Here is a 21,396-nt window from a genome sequence, read left to right on the forward strand (position 1 = left end):
CGCCTGACCGTAAATATTGCTACAGCCAGGCATCTTTGAAGACATTCAACATGAAACTTCCAGCTTAGGTTTGACATAACATATATCCCCATGAATTTAATAGGTTCTTGCTCCCGTCCAGCAATTTTAGTTGTTAATAGTAGTTTTTGCGTCTTTTCCACATTAAGTTTCAACCTGTTGGTCCCAAACCATTCCGCAGCTTCGGCTATAACAACTTCTGACTTGTTTTCAAGTTCAACTCTATCTTTCGACGTTAGCACAAAAGATGTATCGTCAGCATATAAATAAATGTCATCACCTGAGATGTTAATAGTAAGATCATTTATGTAAATAATAAAGAGCATTGGGCCCAGAATTGATCCTTGTGGGACACCAGATATAATATTAGCAACATCCGAAGCTCGACCTTTCCACTCTACACACTGCACTCTATTGTTAAGATAACTACGAATCATTTGATTTGGTAGAATTCTTATACCATAATGTTTCACTTTATCCAACAGAACTTCATGTTGGACGCAATCAAAGGCCTTTGACAAGTCACAACACAATAATTGAACATCCTTCTTCTCGTCAAACGCACGTGCTACAGCATCAACCAAGCTAGTTAGAACTGAAGTGGTAGACTTTTGTCCCCGGTAACCGTGCTGAGCTTCATTAAATAATTTGTTAGTTTCCATATACTTAATAAATCTGCTTTTTAATAGAGATTCTAAGATTTTTGAAAAAACAGGAAGTATAGAAATAGGTCTATAGTTTTTATAATCATCTGGACTATCTGATTTGAAAACAGACCACTTGACCACTTTGGCCATTTTAAGTTCATCAGGAAATATGCCGTTTGTAAAGCAACAATTTACCACATAGTACTACTTATTAGTATAAAGAGTATAGCTAACACGTCAATAGCATTTTTAACAAGGTAGGTTGAGACGTTGTATATGTCAGGGTTTTTTTTATTCTGTAGGGAAAGGACCGTCTGGAGAATCTCATGTTCAGTAGTAGGCTTTAAGAAGAAGGAGGACTGTCGACTCCCGTTCAACATTCTGAAGACAAATACACTATGATTTAGATTAGGACCAGGGATAGTTTCGACTGTACTTACTGTACTTACGTTACTGCGATGCTGGAGAAATAACTATTGAAATTCTGAGCATCCAAACTGGAAAAGTAATTACTGTTATTTTCTTTCTTTCCTTTTAGCTCCTTGTTTATCAGCTGTCATATAGCCTTTTGTTTATTGGTCGCAGTATTGATGATTTCGAGAATATGTTTTTGTTTTTCAGTCATGACCGTCGAATTATATTCTCTTCTAGTATTATTGTAAAGATCATTCACTTGAGCGTTCTTCGTTACTCTATTGATAGTATATAACACATCCAAACGTTTCTTAATTTCTTCAAGTTGTGGAGATAATCGTAAGAAAGTAGTACCCCCATGCGATTTTATTACTGTTTTTTCAGGAAAAGCCGAGATAAAACATTCCATAAAGTGGTCATGAAAAAACGAGTATTGCTGGTGTGGAAGCAGCAATGCCATTTCACACCAATGTACATCCTCCAAGAGTTGTCGGAATTTGTAAATATTAGCTGCATTAATTTTTCTTATAGTAATATATTGTTTTTTCTTAGTTTCAGATACATCCAGCAGAGTGAATATTTGGGCCAAATGGTCTGATAGATGCGGTTGAGTTGTTTCAGTATTATAATCCGTTATGAGAGAATTAATAAAAAATTGATCAATACATCTACTTGTTAATTCCGTAATTCTAGTGGGTTCTGTGAAAACATAACTTAAATCAACCGAAAGCATATCAGTACATATTGCTCGTTTTCCAGAATTGTCAGAAATAAAATCGACATTCCAATCCCCAGATACCACTATACGGTGTTGTGCATAACCTTACGAAATTCGTTTAACCTCCCCTGGGGCTGACCAGGGGAGTTTGAAACGTTCCTCTGTTCCAACCGTTATACAATATTATATAAGGTATACTATACTTAACCTATGCCTATATGTAATACTAGTTTGAGTACAGTAGGCTGTTACCGATAAAACCTGGGCTTCATAGTGTTATTTTTTCGTCTCAATTAAACAAATATATTGGTTCACCCTTTAATAAATTTTAAACTTTGTTTGTAATGAATCTATCTCCTACGATAATTTAGAAAATTTTATGATTTTATCTTTTTTCTATTTTGGTAATAAGTATATTATACGAATTTTTACAAAAATAAAAATTTAAAAACTTCGGCTATAAGATAATAATGTAAAGAGACCATATGTAAAAGAAAAAATAAGATCGAGCTGAGCTAACGTACGTCTTTCGTGTTTTATTTTTATTAAATCGTTTATGTTTGAAGCGAAATAAAACAATATATTAATTATTATAGTATTATTAAATTAAACTAAATTTATTTGCTTAATTAATAATTATTAGTGGATAACAAACTGAACGGTTAGTATAAGAAGTGGGTCAGTAAAATAAAGGTATAATTTAACTTTACTATAAATGAGTTGTTGTGGTACCACCCATTTAATAGACGTTAACCTAAATTGTAGTAGGGTAAACGCACCAGTGTTTGACCTGTTAAGGATTTTTTAATGTCAGTGTTTGACCGAGCCATATTATTTTTCTTGTAGATCCCTCTGCCTTTACTTAAAATGATCAAAATATGATTAAATACACATCTGATTCATTTAAACTTACTTACCCTACATATAAGTAGTATAGATTCGCCGATTCTAGAACCTCCTCCTCGAACCTGCGTTCTAGGAGGAGGTTCTTGAATCGGCAAATTTTTTGGGGGTCAGAGGAGGTTCGATGAGGAGAGGAGGTTCTTGAATCGGCGATTCTTTTAGGGGTCGGAGGAGATTCGATGAGGAGAGGAGGAGGTCAATTAACTTGAGAAGGTCATGTTATTTTGACGAAATTATTAAAAATTTATCTTTATTTATTTAGGTCATGTTATTTTGAGAAAGTTATTAAAAATTTACCTTTATATGTAACCTGTTTACCTAGATGAAAACAATGACTATGTTTATCCTTCGACGTTTCTCAATGAACTGTTAGAACATGTCTTCGATATATCTTTTAACTTATTATACACAAAAAGGTATATTTTTTTTATTTTATTATGTAAAGGTATACGGGGCTTTAAAATATGCGAGGAGGTTCTTAAATCGGCAAATTTTTTGGGGGATACGTTCGAGGTATACGGAGTTTAAAAATATACATCTATACAAACGCACTCGATGCATCATTCTCCTCCCAATAAGTTTCAGGAGCGGTGAGGGTTTATAAACGCCTGCGAAATGTGGTATTGACGTAGTTCTTTCATAACAAGTAGAAGTGTACAACATTAAATTGTAAAATGGTCGTGTGTGAGGATTGTGGAAAAAGTTTTACTCGAGTTGACAATTTAAAAAGGCATCAACGATTATCTTGTATTGGCAAGAGAATCAAGCTTGACGCACCGCAAATTCCAAAAGCAGTAAAATGTGAGGCTTGCGATGATTATGTAAATAGACAATGTTACTCTGCACATTTACGAAGCAACGCACATAAGCGTAACGCTTTTGTTATAATCGATGACGGAGTGGAGAGAATAGCTGGAGCATTCGGCGATAAAATCGTCAGTTATCGAAAAAGTGAAGAAGGTTTTTTTGTGGATTTGGATGAATTTTCACATAGAATTCGAGACAAAATACTAAATCTGATACAAAGCGCAATCGATATTCACCGAAATGTAAAATTAAATATGGAATGTTTTGGTTTGTATTTTTTACAATCAAAGGAAGACTCTGAAACAAAATCATTCAATACGAAAAATAAGGTAGTATCATTAGCGTCGGATCTGTATAAAATATATAAGGAATTTATTGATGAAATTTCATCAAAAATGACAGAATTCCAGGAACGAGATTCAGGTAAGCGTAATGAGACATAACATACTTATGCATTAAAAAATAAATGTTTCAATCTTTTATTTAGGATGGACTTTAATGCAAATCCTCTGTATGGAGTTAAATTTAAACAAATATAATCCTATAAAAGCATCTAATTACACCGATTTACCGTCGCAAATAAAAGCAAAGCATGCTATGATAAATATACAAAACGCGGATGATGCATGTTTTGCATGGGCTTTGATTGTGTGGTTCTCATCCGATTTTCCTAACATAACCTCTAAATCATTTCAAGCCATACAAGTATTCAAGTGATTTATACGTTAAGTTGGTGTGTTAAAGAAGCAACAAATCATAATGCCGAAAGTAGGTTTTTCTAAGGCCGAATTGCTTGAAATGTGGATATTAATATCTAACCAGCTAGTGGCTGACGGGAAAGTTGTTTTTTGCAACGCCTGTTCCAAACAAGTACGTATAAATTAAAGTTTTTTGAAAGCTTTTTTCTAGAACTCGTTGATTTTTAAGGTGGCGTGTAATCATATATTATACAACAAGACGATCGAAAATACTCGATAATACGAGACGTATTGCCTGAAACACCACGAGACCGAAGGTCGAGTGGTGTTTTTTAAGGCAATATGTCGAGATTCGAGTATTTTCGATTGTCGTGTTGTATATGGCTAGACTATTTCACGAATAAAAAATATACATATTTTTAGGATTCTGATATTTTTTTAATAAATTACATTGATTGTTATGGAAACACGCATGGATGTCTCGAAATTAATGAAATGTCAAACAAGCGATAATACAAAGGTTCGTATTACAGCGATAATACAAAGGTTCGTATTATCGTTCTCCATGGTTACGGCCAAATAACCGCTGAAATACTCGCAATTGACGGAAAACCCCGAATTCCTATTGGCTGTTAACGAAATGAATGAAATAGTCAAAGATATCAAATTGATCAGCATTTATCGACAACTCTCCACCAAGAATCGGAAAAAAGATCAGGTAGCAAATTAAACCAAAGTTTTATTTCTGATGCAATACCTGAATCATCACAACAAATCGCTGGAAATGAGTTTTTTTTTTCGATTTATGCAACGCCATGGCCCAATCAAATATACCATGGAACAAATTAGCTAATTGGAAAATCCAGAAACTTTACTATTTCAAATTTATAGCTCTTGTAGTTGTAAATAATATCTTTTTATGCTGTTTTGCAATCTTTATATATTATATTTATATACTATTTGTTACAATCAATTTGACCATCAAAAATTACTATACTTTGTAGGTTGCACCGAAACAGCATCAAAAATACTAGGAGTCCCACCAACATCACTCAGGGTGGAACTGGAAAACAGAACCTTATTGATAATCCTCAAAGGAAAACCATTATTGATAAAAACTTTCTTAAGTTTAGCAAGAGCTTCAGTTTGAAATCTAGTGTTGCAAATTTTCAGAATTCTGTTTTTCATTCCCACCAGAGTGTTGATCTTATGATTAAACGAATGACTTGAATAAAAGTTAATGTAGCGACCCGAATATGTAGGCTTGGTGTACCAGTCAATGACTATAGAGGCGTTCTCACGAATAACCTTACAATCAAGGAACGGGACAAAATTATCCTTTTCCGTCTCAACAGTGAATTGAATGTTACTATTAAACGAATTAAAGACCGTCAAAATGTGGGAACACTAGTGATAATATCATCAACAAATTTTTTAATGAATGGTAATTCAAACTCTAACTGAGGAATAACACCATCAAGAACAAAGTCCATAACTATAAGAGCTAAAATAGGACTTATAGGTGAACCCATAGGTGTACCAAACTTCTGCAAATAAACTTGATCATTAAATGAAAAGTAGGTGTTCTCAAAAACAAACTTTAAAAGGTTTCAGAGGAAAACTTACAGTTATCCTTAATCAAATCCCATTTATCTTTAACAATGTTGAGAATTAAATCTAAGGGTATATTAGTGAACAAGCTCACCACATCAAGAGAAATAATGACATAGTCTGATGGAAGTTGAAAGCCTTTTATGTAGTTAACAGTTTTTTGGTCTTAATGAGTAGTCGAGAATTGTTTTGATGAACTTCAACTACCCCGATTTAATTTAACTATGATGTAAGTAAATTTAAAAGTTGTTTTTTCATGTAGTAACTTCGGTGGTTTTTTCTAGTAATTGCCTGTAGAAGAAACAATAAAGTTTCGAAATATTGCAAGTAATAAGTTAGTTACTTTTTGTGTCTGATCCCCGCACCCACTAATCCTACCGTATTATATTCAGAACGTCATGTTCCAACTTGCTCATGAAAATTTGAGCAGCATTACGTCCGCGATATATTTCAAACTTCGACAATGATTCGTCATAAGAACATTTTATATAATATGCAAATGCATAAGGTTCGTGTTTGAAACATTAGTGGTTTTTTCTAGTAATTGCGTGTAGAAGAAACAATAAAGTGTCGAAATATTGCAAGTAATAAGTTAGTTACTTTTTGTGTCTGATCGCCGCACCCACTAATCCTACCGTATTGTCAACAGTTTTTGCAATCAAAAACTCCGCCTAGCGTTGTTCTGAATATATACAAAAATTATTTAAGCCAATCAAAAGAATTGCTCCCATTACCACCTATAGATAGATTAATACATGAGATGTAGGATATCTGTCACATTTGTTCGCACAAAATAAAAGAAGGTAATAAAGTATGAGATCATGATCACCTAATTGGGTTGTATAGAGGACCCGCACATGCTGTATGTAACATCAATTATCAATTACCAAAGTTCATAACTATATTTTTTCACAATCTTTCGAACTACGATTGTCATATGTTTGTGAAAGATATGGCATTAAAAGAAGAAGACGTGGATGTTATAGCACAGAATAAAGAAAAGTACATATCATTTTCGAAAAAAATTATCGTGAAAACATTGACAGCAAGGGAAAGCTAAGGCGGGTTCATATGAAATTGAAATTTGTGGATTCATTTAGGTTTATGGCTTTATCGCTAGAGAAGTTGGGTTCATTTTTGGAAGACAACCAATGCGTTCAAATCAGAAAATATTTCAGGACCGAAGAACAGTTTCGACATATACGACAGAAAGGAGTTTTTCCGTATTCCGTTGTAGATTCATTCGAAAAGCTGAATCTTACCGCTCTACCAGATCGAAATAGTTTTTACAATCAATTATGCGACGATAGTATAACCGAAGAAAATTATTGTCGTGCACAAACGGTGTGGAACTTATGTAACTGTCGCACTTTAGGCGAATATAGCGATATTTATTTAACGTCTGACGTTTTACTTTTGGCGGACGTGTTTGAGAATTTCCGAACCATCTCGATGAAGTACTACTCTTTGGATCCATGTCATTACTTCACAGCGCCGGGCTTCGGTTGGGATGCGTTATTACGAATGAGAGGGGTAAAATTAGTTCTATTAACGGACATAGACATGTTACACTTCTTTAAAAATGGTATTCGCGGTGGATTAAGTATGTGCACTAAACGCAGTGCGAAGGCTAACAATAAATTAATGATGGAATTTGATGAAACCAAAGACCCATCTTATATTTTGTATCTCGACGCTACGAATTTGTATGGACACGCAATGAGACGAAAATTACAGACGGGAGGATTTCGATGGCTATCAGATGAGGAGATTCAAAAGTTAGATATTTACAATACGGAAGACGATTCCGAAAAGGGTTACGTGTTCGAGGTAGATTTAGAGTATCCGGAAGCAATACATGATGAACACAACGATTTACCATTTTGTCCAGAACGGATTGTACCCCCAGGTTCAAAAAATGCAAAGTTAATAGCAAATTTGGAAAATAAAACAAAATACATCATTCATTACGTGAATCTAAAGCAGTGTCTCAAGTTCGGATTGAAACTAACGAAGATTTACAGAGTATTAGAATTTAAACAATCCAACTGGATGCGGAGCTACATCGATTTCAATTCCGATAAACGTGCGAAAGCTAAGAATGAATTTGAAAAAAATCATTACAAAGCAATGAATAACATCGTATACGGTAAGACAATGGAAAATGTCGAAAAGCGAGTGGATATAAGACTAGTTACCCACTGGGAATGTCGTCATAAGAAACCGGGTGTGGAAGCCCTAATAGCTAAACCAAATTTTAAATCTTCAAAAATATTTTGCGATAATTCGATAGCCGTTCAATTGAACGTCGCGGAAGTTCGTTATTGCTAACCGCTGTATGTGGGTTTCAGTATATTAGAGCTTTCGAAAACCGTAATGTACAGCTTCTTCTATGATTACTTAAAAGTTAAATATGGAAATAACACAACACTTTTATACACCGATACTGACTCCCTCATCCTAGAAATTACTACTCCCAATGTATATGAGGATATAAAAGAAAATATTGAATTTTTTGATACGTCCAATTATCCGTTAGAGAATATACACAATATTCCTCGCGGTCGATCTGTGTTGGGAAGAATGAAAGATGAATATCCAAACAGGTGCATAACGTCATTTGTTGGAACAGGAGCTAAAGCGTACTGCATCACCTTGTTGAATGATAATGTAAAAAAGGCTAAAGGAGTAAAGAAATATGTTATAGATAAACATTTAAGCGTGACCGATTATAAACGTGTGGTTGAATGTGGCGGATCGATTCATAAAAAAATGTACATTTTTAAGACCGAATTTCATACTATGTATACCGAATTAAAGAATGAAATTGCTCTTTCATCGTGCGATGATAAACGATACATATTACCGAACGGATGTAATACTTTGGCGTGGGGTCATTGGTTGATAAAAAGATTGAATGCGAATAAATGAATTTAATTTTAGAAAAAAAATTGCAAAAGAATAATAATAATAATAATGTATTTGTATTGTTCGATTGTTAATAAACTCTTGTGAACTTTTATATAGGTCTTTATATGTATATACTTTATACTTTATAGTCGTAACCATTTCACAAACACTTGATTTCCTTTTCGCCGTAGCACTTTTTCCACCAAGTAGACGTCAGGATATTTAACTTTTTGTAATTCTTCTCGATAAAAACCACCCATAATTTTTTCATTGGATGCATCTTTGAGCAGATATGTTGTTGGGAAAGTATTACGAACAGAATGTATTGTAAACACTTCGTTAGACCAATTGGGAGTATAGTTTTTGGTGAAGGCGTGTCGATGCTTGCTCACTCTGACGTGATCACCGATATTAAATTTTTTAGTATAAGGATCAGCAATTTTGATGTAATTATAAACAGTTTTTAACAGTGTCGGTGCGTTTCTGTTATTTACCTCGCTAGGTTTCATTCCTATCGTCCTATGTACTTGGTTGTTATAATCCAGAATTAATTTGGGAAGCAATTCCAACCAACGATAGTTACCTTGCATACTAAATTCTTTCCACATTTTTTCTATTATTGTTCTATTAAACCGTTCAACAATAGAACTCTTTAAATTGGAAAATGAACTGTAGTGATTGATGTAATATCGTGACATGAGCTTCTTAAAATCCTCATTGTAAAATTCTTTTCCGTTGTCCGTTTGCAGATTCTTCGGTATGTTTTTCCGCTTTTCCGATAGAATTGTTTCCATAGCTCGCGTAACTTCTTTGCCAGTTTTGTTTTTTAGTGGTACAGACCATCCATACTTTGAGAAAGCATTAATAACTGTTAGAATATACTTAAAATTACCATTTGCTTTTGAATAAGGTATCATCTCCACTAAATCAGCTTAAAATAAGTCCGTTAAACCTTTAATAATAACACATCTGCGTTTATAATTTTTCCTCACGGACGCGTGCAACTCGTTTACTACGGATCTTTTAATATCGCTTATTTTCTGGATATTTCAATGAGCAGTTCTACCATAAATGGTTTCTTGAGTAAAGTGGTCTTCGTTGTGGGTTTGCAAACTATTTTATCTTCAAAGGAGAGAACATTTAACTTTTTATTTGGATCGAAGATACTCCCGTTAATAATCATTTCAACGTCTCCTTCAAATCGGTGATGCACTATTTCACCAATATAGAAAAAGTTTATATATTTACTTACGTAACCTAAATTTTGAATAATGTAATAATTATCCGTTGTATCCGTAGTTCCATCTCCGCTAAACGTAAGTATTGTTGGTTGTTTGAAATATCGTTGTACGTTTTCACGTTTATTAAAATGAGCAGCAATGTTGTGTCCGTGTACGTGTTTACCAAACTTATCGATCGTCATACTAGACGAATGTTTTCCGAACTTGCTTAAACTCATCTTCTCTAGTTCATAAACGTCGGTGGTTTAAAACAAAAGATGTGAGAGTCGTTTTTTAGATTTATGATAATATTTTAACGTATAATCTCGGCCTCTGTTAGCTCCGATATTATCGATGATATTTCATTGACATGTGCAGAATGACCTGCCGTTTGCGAGGCCATCAACAAACGCAGTCTATCGACAAGTTCGTTGGGATCGTCCCAGTACTCGTATTCGATAAGAGCCCCAGGGACGACTTGTTTTTGTAATACACCACCGACTTTTTTCTTCGGATTCGGCCAGTATTTAGCCCAATGCACCTTGGGTTTGTTACCTTCAACGATAGGCTTGATAATATTCTGAAATTTCTCACTGTCGTCCTCAGTAGTCATACCTGCCTCTGGAATGTAATTAATGTACGGAGCATTTGAACGTAGTAAGATATCTTTGTAGTTGCGCATGTCCTGAATTGTAAATTTGCCCGGTTCGTTTTTAAATAGTAAATCATATAAACCAACGGTTCCCGTATATTTGAAGTTTCCAACGTGAATATCCTGATCCTCAAAGTGAACAGGACTGACTCCAATGTAGAAACCTTCGAGAGTTTCGCGAACACCGTATAAACGATCATAATCATCTTTTAAATCAGTTGTTAAACCAACAATATACGTTCTGGGCAAAGGATGAAACTGACTCAAAGCGGCTTGTACCTCTGGAGACTCCAATCTTTCTTCTATTTCATCTTTAAGTCGTTCTATTCGATTATGTGCGTCCAAAATAAGAGTTCCGGTATCCTCGCTAGAATCGAGGAGTTCTTCTTCTTCGCCCGATGGAACTTCATATACTTCTTCTTCTGCATGAGCTAATGGACCAAGAGGAGAAGACGTGGGAGAAGATACCAACCTTTTTTCAGGAGTCGATGTAGCAAATTTTCGTCGCTGTTCTTTTAATGGAACTTTCGGTTTTCGAATAAAATATTCGGTCTCGGTTTTAGCTGGTACGTCAGAAATATCCGGCGAGTAACGTTGTATCTTAGATATCAATTTTTCTTCTTTTGGAGATAAACTTCGTTTTGGAATGGATAGTAAAGGCGCAGTGTCAAGTTTTGCGACAATATCCTGTAACGGTCTCGCGATGGGTGCATATGCGGTTTCCGACCGAATCCTTGACTCCTCTAAGTCCTCTTTTAAAGAACGAATTTTGTCTCTCACAACTTCTCGTGCTGCGATAAGTTCTGCAGCTATCGTCTTGTTCATTGTATGGTGTATGTGAAGTTACTAAGAACTGTACAGCTGATGTCGTTAGTTTTAAACTTCAATGAATTTATCAAAACCCTTACGGTAACGTCCCTTAGATACACTACAATCTAAATCAATAACTAGGATGCCGTGTCTATTCTCCCAACAAGCGTCGCTAATTTCCTTTAGCCGATGAAACTCCATATCGCTCATTATGTGATCTTCAAACACGTGTTTTAAATTTGTTAAGTCTTGTTTAAATAACACTAAAAAGTTACAATTATCGCGAACTAATTGTTTTGGAATTGCACTATAACTTAACAAATTAGAAAGCAATCTGTTTTTATGTCGACCATACGAAAAAAAATTCCTTAATGACATTTTGACCTGTACAGGAAACATCGTCAAATACGACTATCGAATATTCTTTCGCATCTTCCGGTCGAATGAACTCATCTATATTAGAAAATTCATAGTACACCCAGAGAAATAAGTTGTTGGGCCAAATGTTTTTCCATTTTACCACAAAGAAAAACGTCAATAGATTTTAAGCAAAAGAGTTTTCTGTTATCCCAAAATAGTAGATGTATTTGATTCAAGAGTTAAAATCTGTTTTAACTCAATAAGGAAATCATTTATGGTAAAATATATAATTTTTGGCGTAAAAATAATAACTATTGAATTAATAAACTACCTTTTTAAATTTAATGTGTTAAATATTAAACTTATATGTGAACATTATTGCGATAAAAGTGCGATTTATTATAACAAAACTCTTAAGTTATTGAATCAATGAAGTTTTCCTTTTTGATTAAAATTTGTATCTTTTTATTTCAAAATGAAAACATTATTACTACAAAAATTTTTAATTTTCAGATAAAAACATAAGTTATTAGTGCAATAAAGGTTGTTTTTTCACTTAAAAGTTTTCTTTTTCTTTAAAAAAATTAACCTTTTTATCACCAAATGTTTTAAATTTTCAGTTAAAAGAATAAGTTATTAGTTTAATACAATACCAATTTTATGGTAATAGGTATCGTATTTTATATTAAAATACTTTACCATTTGAAAAAGTAGGAATTTGGTAAGTGAAACACCTTAATTGATTATGTTACTAGTTATTTATTTGAAAGCTATACAATACAAGTATGAGAAAACAATATGATAAGTAGGGTAATTTCGGTTTTGTTGAAAGTGTTAGCATAACGTAACACCAGACAGCTTCACAACTCTTTCCCTGTGCATAAAAAATAAAAATGTGTTGGGCCACTACACACCTCCTTCAAACATTTAACAATGGCACAAGTATGTTTTGAAGCAATCTTATAAACCAGGTAGTGTTCAAGATATTCTATGACCTCCCATTGAAAACAAAGAAAGTAAAATTTATTTTTATCAAAAACAATATTCATTATTTCAAAAATATTTGGGAGCTGCTTAGTGGAATCAAAAATCACAAAACCTTTTTAATATTTGCTACCTTTGTAAGTCAGCTCTTTCACAACTTTGCAAGCGGATAAATCAATTTTATCTCTAAATGCATCGTATTTACTCTCTTGTAAATTTACATAAATTTATAGTAACTCTGAACTTAAATTAAACTTAAAGCTACACAAAAAGCAAGTAAACATGATAGATTTAATTAAAGTAATTTTGACTGATTAGTCTGATTACTAAGCCGCGCAATTAGGCTATCAACAACATTTACACTTCCTTCAGTTATTTTAAAAAAATATGTGGCAAAAAATTGCCATACCAATTTACTTATTGGCGAGAATTCCAAATTAAAAACGTATATTAGTTTTATAGTAATATCAAGACATTCAATAAAAGAATTTAACTTATACTGTATACCATCACTGTACACATAAAATTCTAGAAATTTTTTTTTGTCAGTACCTACTACAATTATGCGTGGTTGCAGTCTGATCTTCTTGTCCCTGTATTTATCTCTTAACGTTTCTATCTTGGAACAAATATCGTTTGTTGTATTAACTTGTAACACAAAATCTTCTTGTGCATCTAATATGGTAGGTTTGTGCCATTTATTAATACGCTTTGGTTGGAGTATCGCATGCAGTAATATTACTATAAAATAGTCCCTTGAATCTACAAAAAGAATCAAATGTTAATGACACATGTTTACTTTGTATAACAAACTACAAACTTACTCCAGTTTCATAACCGATTTAAAAATTTTAAATTTCACTTTGTTGTTTTACCATGGTAATCCACGATAAATCCATGGCTATAGAAAGCATGTTAAAGTGAACTTAAAATTTTTAAGTTGACTCTATAACTGGGCATTAAGGTTTAGAGTTTCTTGTGAATTAACGATTTTCGCTTGTCAATAAACGATAATGTAACACCTTATATAAAAAAATAAGTATTATTATTTTACCTTTTGATAACTGTGTGGGTGTTTGTAGTTGACCTAACAGCTCTCTGTTAAATTGATCTTTTATATCTGCATTATATATGGGTAATATTTTGTCTATAAAGTCATCAAAATTTTGTAGTAGAAGAGATCCTTTACCTTCATGGATATTTTCGAAATCAATATTAATCTAAAAAATTAAATGTTTTAATGAAATTAAAATAAATAATATTCATATTATACCAATTCATATCCTTTTACATCATTATATTTTGGCCACTGTTTTAAAATATCATTTAATGACCCATCAAATGATTTAAATGAATTTAATCTGTATTTCGCAGTGCGCTGCCAATAATTTTTAACTTTTTCCCAAAGACATGGATCGGAGTTTGTTAATAAGAATGCTGTATAATATTCGATGTCATCTACATAAGAACAAATGTAGACATTAGAGATACACATCCGTCACCGACTAACTTATTTTACCTTCTACAAAATCAAGATTTTGTAAACTATTATTTTCTTTATTTTCTTCTGAAACCTTTAATTTTTTTGATTGGTATCGTATATTACTGTAACGGTCGTAAAGTTTTCCACTCGGATTTTTTTTATTCTTTCTAGGAGTGTAGGAAATCGTGTATAACAAAAACCTTTTTTAACTATACATATATAAATATTATTATTTATTTGTTAGGATTTGTATTTCAAATGTTGTATGTACCTGAATTTCAGAAGGAAACAACTCTACTATTGACTTAGCATATTTTTCAAACACATCAGCGGTAATTTTTTTGTTATCTGAAAACATACATTCGACGATTATATGTACAAGATCTGTCTGATGTTTTTTGTCTAAGGATTGATGTTGCTGAAAATATTTCAATACCAGTTGACCTTTAATGGTTTGTTTTAATGTCTGTTCTAAACTTTCTTTGGTAAACTCGGACCAGAGAGTGGGCGGCGTAGACTAAAAATTACCTCGGTTTACTAATTACTTAATTAAATTATAAATTATAATTTGCGTTCCATTAGTAAAAAAGAAAATTGGCTAATAGGCTTGTTTTAGTTCGAGAGTCCTGAGCTTAAGTAACATATAAACAAATCAATAAGCAGATTATTATTCCGCATAATAATATAAAAATATATAAATAAAAAACTTACATCGTCCGGCGCCGGACTAATTACTAACGGAATATTCTCTAACCATGAACCCACACTTGATTGTGCCGCTGACTTTGTTGATGCTAAAGGTGTGAAATAACCCTAAGTGCACAGAAAAAAAATATAAGTATTTGCTTAACTGCGTCTACAATCATAATATCATACATTTTCTTCTTTCCACTTGAATAGATTGCATCGAAATTTAATTCGTTTCCCGAATTTTTCGTACGGTATTAAGTTATCAACGTCTGATATAGTAAGTTCTTTGAGAACTTCTATGTCTATTCCTTTTTCTAAAATTAATTTTTTTTTGATTAATTAACGATGTAATAAACAATGGCAATTACGGTATATCTCGTTGCTAAGTTAAACAAATTATTTAGACGCCACCCGTAAATGTATCCGGAAAACTGAAATTATTCGTTTTAAATTCATGTCGCACCAGTCATCATAAGAGAATGAATAAAAAACTAGAAAAATACTGTAACGAATTTCTTGACTCTTGTCGATGACGTCACGACGTCGCGCCGGCAAACCTACCGCATAAAGCATAAACAGTCTTTGCTCGAATCTAACATAAGACGCATATTTTATTAAACATTTTCAGGCCTCCGATTCAAATGTTTGCGTATGTTATATTCCCCTTTTTCTATTCTGTAACCTAGCCAACACTGATGCGACGTGAATTTAAAACGAATAATTTCAAGTTTCCGGGTACATTTACGGGTGGCGCCTAAATAATTTGTTTAACTTAGCAACGAGATATACCGTAATTGCCGTTATTTGTAACTAGAAATATGATTCCTTTTTCTTACCTTTGAATTCATCTATAAACTCTGGCAAGTTCAACTTGATGAGCAATGAACTTACAATATCGGACTCGTCCATTTCTTCCATTTTCTTCGCTAAACGTGGCTAAACTGTACGTCCCTACTCATTCGCAATCACCACCAAACTAAGAGCACAGCACAGATTATCTCTGTGGAGCACAGGGAGCACAGAAACTAAAGATGAACACCAATGAACACGTGTGAACACGTTCGAGGTCGATCGAAATCACGCGATAATACCACGTGAACAAAACAAAATAATGTACCTTTTCATATAAAAGTGTTATTTTTAATGGCAATAACTAGAAGGTTTTGAATTAAAAAAGTTACTTCTTAAAATAAGATGTTCAAGAAGTTTTGTTAAACAACAAGGACACACTTTTAATTCAAGAACTTTTTATCTTTCGCTAAAATTATATTCATATTACCACAAAAGTCTTTCATAATTTAATACAATAATTTTTGCGATTTAAAATCAACAACTGACATTATTAAAGTAACAACCTATCTATTTTAAAATAAAATACTATCTGGTAGTAACAACAGTTTTCACTTTTAAAACAAAAGGATATTGGTTAAAAGTGATGCCATCTTATTTTAAAATGACATTTTTCTCTCAGTGTAACCGCAATCTTTTATAGGTTCAATTAAACGTCTTAAAAAATCGTACTTATTTTGGTATAACGAATTGGAGCATAAGTATAAGTTTAGGAAGAGCAGGCCATTACGTGCAACTAAAAGCGATAACATAGCATTTGTTTTTCCGACACCAGATGGTCCTACAATTAAACCTCGCTTACATTTTCCACCAAATAAATTACTGTGTCTTGTAAAGTGTTCTTCGATCGTACCTTTACTAAAATTTAATATTGGCAATGTTAGCGGTTGCGGTAAACACTTTAGTTTCTTATCGATCATGATTCTCCCACTAAATGAATTATGACATTAACAGGATAAGACACACAGGAAATACAGGAAATATAGCAAAAGTAACTTTATATAGATACATAAAATATATCGAGTATTGAACTATAAAATAATAGCAATTAGCACTCCTCCTCCTCTTCTTGATATCTTTGGTTTACTTCTTCGTAAGGAGGTGGTGGTGCTGCTGGTGCCGGAGTCGGTGAACTAACAGATGTACAATGGTTAATGTGCATGTTTTGCACATGCACTTCACCCCTCACCACTGCCGATTCTGACACACTCTGCAGCTGAGAAGATAAAATTAATGACATGGAAAAAAGTATTATAAGTATAACGTACCAACTTAAATATAGCTTCTAATTTTACCTCCAACGAGACAACTTTCTGCTCCAATTCGCACAGTCTAATCATATGATTAACTCTCATGTTAGCAGTCATCTTTAAGCTAGGAAGGGAAGTTTACGCTATTAGTAGTGAAACTAGATAAAATAGATTCAGCCTTTTTAATTTCACAGGTTAATGATGCTATGGTGATGTCGAGCGATATTGTTAAAGAATAGTTACAGCTCGACGCCAGCCCTTCTCTAAACTGTGAAAGCTCTCTCAAAGAGGTTTGCAATTGACGAACCTTTTCATGAAGGTCTTTATAAAAATTTTGGTATAAACTATTAATTTCGGCTAAAATCACCCCTTTGGTAGTTTCTACTGCTGTACACGTTGCGTTTGAAAAAAGGCTGGCAGACACATCGGAAATATCTGAAGTAGCAGGTAAACGTCGTTTTACGCCAGGGTTCCGTTCCAAGAGACACCGGCGTAAACAAAATCGGCGTAAAATGAACACAAATATAATGGACGGTATAAGGTTAGGTTCCATGTCAAAATTCTAAGAACAATCTAACATGTTTATTTAATACATATTCTATATATATTCCAAATTCATTTGCATAAGGTCCAACGGCAGCTGTGACACTTCTTTTAACATTTGCGCTTCGATTGTAATCCCCATCTATCTCAGAGAGCTCACATGTTAATCTTTCTATAGAGGAATGGATACGAATTAGATCATCCGTTTTTAGGATTTTCCTATCATTTTCTTTCTCATCCTCCTCTTCTTCTTCGGGATTTTCTGATCGAGGGCGATCATATGCCTCGATTAACTTTTCTAATTCTTGATTTGAGAGTGGTTGATCATGCCCGTCTAACAGATCGGTCACATCTTCAGTTGTTACGTCTTCGAATCCACATTCGCGTGTAAGCCTGATGTCCTCGTTTATGTTAATGTTATTTACCACTTCTACACTTGCACCTTGTATAAATTCAGGCAAAAGTTTACGTCCAACGCCGCTTAAACAATTGTTTGTCACTTCGTCCCAAACCGACTTTAGATTATTTATTCCTTTTAAAATGTCGTATGATCGCCAATAGTCTTTGACGGTCCCATTGGAATTAGTATCTATCGCCTTAATCATTGCTTTTAATGTTATGCGCAAATAATACACTTTAAAGGTAGAAATTACCCCTAATCCATGTGCTATAAAACGGAGATTGTGTTAGAGGGCATGTAAATTACCTTGACGTCCAATTCCGTCTCTAAAGTTTCAAGATTTTCCTGATGTCCTAGGGCATTGTCTAATAGGAGGATTGATTTCTTTGGAAGGTTATTTCGGTCACAAAATTTAAGCACAGTAGGGCAAAAATAATTTTTATACCAGTCTGTAAAAATCTCCTGTATGAATCTCCTGGGGAATCCCACGCCGGCGCCAACCGGCGTAATTGTGAATCGGCGTAAATCGAACCGGCGCAAAACGACGTTTACCTGTACTTTCGGGCTTAACGAAGGAATTTCGGTGTTAGGGATATTTGAGTTAGTAACGGGAGCAGGAGCCAATGAAGCTTTAGAAGAAGAAGAAGAAGCCTTAGTAGCTTTAAGATACTTCCGGTTTACGGTACTACAGTGTTGTGATACCGCCATTAAAGCAAGAGAGTCGTTGGATTTATCGGACTCGTTCTCGGTAACCACTTTCGACTGTGTCATTTCAACCTTCGACGGGGTCGCTGGTTCAACTGACACATACTTGCGTTGGCTACGTCGCGAACGAGCACGTGCCTCCCTTCTTTCCTCTCTATACTTTTCTGACGGTACCCACACACCTGCAACCTTCCTCCAATGTTCACGGTTCCCCGAATTCCGACGAAGTGAAAGGCGTTTCACATTTTTATCGTCGACATTCGCGGAACCTGCGACGTTCAGAAGCGACGGATCTTGCTGCGCATTAGATTCCACGTTAGGATCCATCGGCTGCTCATTAGGTTGCACGTTTGGATCCAGCGCCTTCTCAACAGTCGATATGTTCAACAGGTTTATGTCAAAACTGTTTAACAGGAATAACTCCTGGCTGCTGGCGAAACCGGGGGCAGTTAAATCAATTTGACTAAAACCGTCTTGAGACATCTTGATAAAAAAAGATTCATACAATAATTTATTTTATTTTAATAAAAAATCATGTATACTTACATCGCTTGATGAAAAGAACGTTAAAATCTAATTGCAGTGGGTGCTGAATGATAGGATGTGAATGATAAAAAATTATTATAGATATTATGATACAAACGTTCGAATAATAAAGTTATGCTTACCAACAAAAATTGAAATTTAAAATAGAAGGAGCTATAGGAATGAAAAAACCAAATTAGCAACAATATATGCAAAGAAAAAGAAGGCTATACTTACCAGAAAAAAGTCGCCGAGATTACGAAATTACCAAAAACTGATCGAACTGATCAAACAAAAAAATCGAAGTGATCAGCAGTAAGGTCCTGTAGGAATTGAAAAAATAACAATTTAACATAACAAACAAATAAACAAGTGGTACTCACAAAAACACAAGTTGTACTCACAAAAACAAAGTAGAAAGAGCTGTTATGATGAAACAAAACAAGAATATTTTACATATTATATAAGCAAAGTAAAAAATAAAGTAAAATACTTTTATTTTTCTGTATTTTTATTAAAATGGATGTAATGTTATAAATTCTACCGGTTTCGGTCCTTTTATAAAACCATCTTCAGGAACCTTCAAATTTCCTATTATAAAATAACAACTACTATACTTAAAAATGTTAAAAATCAATTTAAAATTGTATTCATTGAATGTTGATAATAAATTGTCTTTTAGATTAAATACTAAATTTGATTACACTTACGTCAATTTAATTTTAAAGCTCCCTTGACAATTTGCATCTTGAAATCTCTATGAAGCGCTTTATTGAAAAGTGTCTATGTTATTATTAATAGTAAAATTGTGTATCAAGTATCAAGTCTAAACTAAAGAACAAGATGGAATTATGTGTGCACGTGTTTGTTACCGTTATAGGTTAGAAAATCAGTTTTGAAGTTGCCTATATTATATTTTTAAATTTGAAATTTAACGGACCCAGAATGTCGCGATACAACTTGAGGAAAGAAAAAAAGGCACAAATAGGAAACAATAAGTTACATACAAACAATAACGATGACAAACAACAACACATATGTGTTGTTGTTTGTCATCGTATTTCAAAATATTTTTCATGAAAGAATCACAAATTTAACAAACATAAAATTCGATCAACAGGACTTGAGGATGCTTACTAAAGATCACAAATATGCTCTACAATCAAAACCAAACCTAAGAAGAACAGCTTTAGAATTGGAAGCCATGACGAAATACATGCCGAATAGAGAAAATATACAAAAGGAATTTCAACAGATATTAATCAAAGAAGAAACAAGGGAAACAACAAAGAAAAAGGAGGAGATGAAAGAAAGAAGGCACAAATAGGAAACAATAAGTTACATACAAACAATAACGATGACAAACAACAACACATTTTTCATGAAAGAATCACAAATTTAACAAACATAAAATTCGATCAACAGGAATTGAGGATGCTTACTAAAGGTCACAAATATGCTCTACAATCAAAACCAAACCTAAGAAGAACAGCTTTAGAATTGAAAGCCATGACGAAATACATGCCGAATAGAGAAAATATACCAAAGGAACTTCAACAGATATTAATCAAAGAAGAAAAAAGGGAAACAACAAAGAAAAAGGAGGAGATGAAAGAAAGAAAAATCAGAGAAGAAGGCAAAATTATAAACAGCATAAGACATAAAATTAAACAACATAATGACAGTCCTAGAGAAGAATACCTAGAGAAGACTGAACAATTTTTAAAAGAAAACGGTTTCACAATTTCCATAAAAAACCCTACTACAGCATTTCATAAAATAGCCAAAAAAGTCATAATGGATTCAAAATATACAATAGAAAAACATAATAAAAACCCAAAATCACTTTTGTCAACCCAAATTACACAAACACAATATACCAATTCGTCCAATAATAGCATCAAACGACATCAGCACATATAAAACATCAAAGTTCCTTATATCTTTAAAGATATTACTGATTTTAAAGCAAAATATACATTAAACAACCGAGAAGAACTAATCAACATAATAAACAACACAGAACTTCCAGAGGAATTCACTATGATACCTTTTGATATCACTAATTTATATACAAACGTACCCACCAACCAAACAATGGAAATTTTAAAAAACGTTTTGGACGAAAAAATAGAAAACAAAGATGACAGCAAAAACATTTACAATTTGTTCGACATATGCTTAAAACTAAATTTTTGC

At 33.4% G+C, this 21,396-nt stretch overlaps 2 protein-coding genes and 1 long non-coding RNA gene across 13 annotated transcripts; 1 reads left to right on the plus strand and 2 right to left on the minus strand.

Annotated features, from left to right (window-relative positions):
* Window positions 1-2,380: 2,380 nt before the first annotated feature.
* LOC139430746 (uncharacterized) lies at window positions 2,381-2,844 on the minus strand. Its single transcript, XR_011641128.1, has 2 exons — window positions 2,715-2,844; window positions 2,381-2,658 (listed from the first exon to the last, which is right to left on the minus strand). It is a non-coding gene; the product is annotated as an uncharacterized lncRNA (long non-coding RNA).
* A 345-nt stretch (window positions 2,845-3,189) lies between these two features.
* LOC139430745 (uncharacterized) lies at window positions 3,190-10,486 on the plus strand. Of its 5 annotated transcripts, none has more exons than XM_071197992.1 (5): window positions 3,190-3,930; window positions 3,995-4,377; window positions 4,435-5,782; window positions 5,834-6,045; window positions 6,101-10,486. In XM_071197992.1, exon 5 carries the CDS (start codon window positions 6,888-6,890, stop codon window positions 8,145-8,147), a length of 1,260 nt encoding a protein of 419 aa, XP_071054093.1. In that variant the 5' UTR covers window positions 3,190-3,930; window positions 3,995-4,377; window positions 4,435-5,782; window positions 5,834-6,045; window positions 6,101-6,887; the 3' UTR covers window positions 8,148-10,486. The 5 variants fall into 5 exon arrangements, with proteins under 5 accessions (XP_071054093.1, XP_071054092.1, XP_071054094.1 ...); XM_071197991.1 differs by having other exon boundaries at window positions 4,435-4,923; window positions 5,210-6,045; XM_071197993.1 differs by having other exon boundaries at window positions 4,435-4,725; window positions 5,210-6,045.
* Window positions 10,487-12,507: 2,021 nt separating this feature from the next.
* Window positions 12,508-20,086, minus strand: LOC111429348 (uncharacterized). Of its 7 annotated transcripts, XM_071197599.1 has the most exons (14): window positions 19,581-20,084; window positions 19,435-19,520; window positions 19,341-19,371; window positions 19,219-19,261; window positions 18,855-19,155; window positions 17,043-17,148; window positions 15,762-16,990; window positions 15,112-15,239; window positions 14,947-15,048; window positions 14,507-14,752; window positions 14,272-14,444; window positions 14,026-14,210; window positions 13,577-13,972; window positions 12,508-13,514 (listed from the first exon to the last, which is right to left on the minus strand). In XM_071197599.1, the coding sequence occupies exons 7-11, from the start codon at window positions 15,841-15,843 to the stop codon at window positions 14,403-14,405; spliced, it is 600 nt and encodes a 199-aa protein (XP_071053700.1). In that variant the 5' UTR covers window positions 15,844-16,990; window positions 17,043-17,148; window positions 18,855-19,155; window positions 19,219-19,261; window positions 19,341-19,371; window positions 19,435-19,520; window positions 19,581-20,084; the 3' UTR covers window positions 12,508-13,514; window positions 13,577-13,972; window positions 14,026-14,210; window positions 14,272-14,402. The 7 variants fall into 7 exon arrangements, with proteins under 7 accessions (XP_071053700.1, XP_071053702.1, XP_071053701.1 ...); XM_071197601.1 differs by lacking the exons at window positions 18,855-19,155; window positions 19,219-19,261 and having other exon boundaries at window positions 17,043-17,141; window positions 19,581-20,086; XM_071197600.1 differs by lacking the exons at window positions 18,855-19,155; window positions 19,219-19,261 and having other exon boundaries at window positions 19,581-20,085.
* Between the last annotated feature and the right edge of the window lie 1,310 nt (window positions 20,087-21,396).

Source organism: Onthophagus taurus, chromosome 7 (assembly GCF_036711975.1).
Source record: "Onthophagus taurus isolate NC chromosome 7, IU_Otau_3.0, whole genome shotgun sequence".
Classification (NCBI taxonomy): Eukaryota; Metazoa; Arthropoda; class Insecta; order Coleoptera; family Scarabaeidae; genus Onthophagus; species Onthophagus taurus.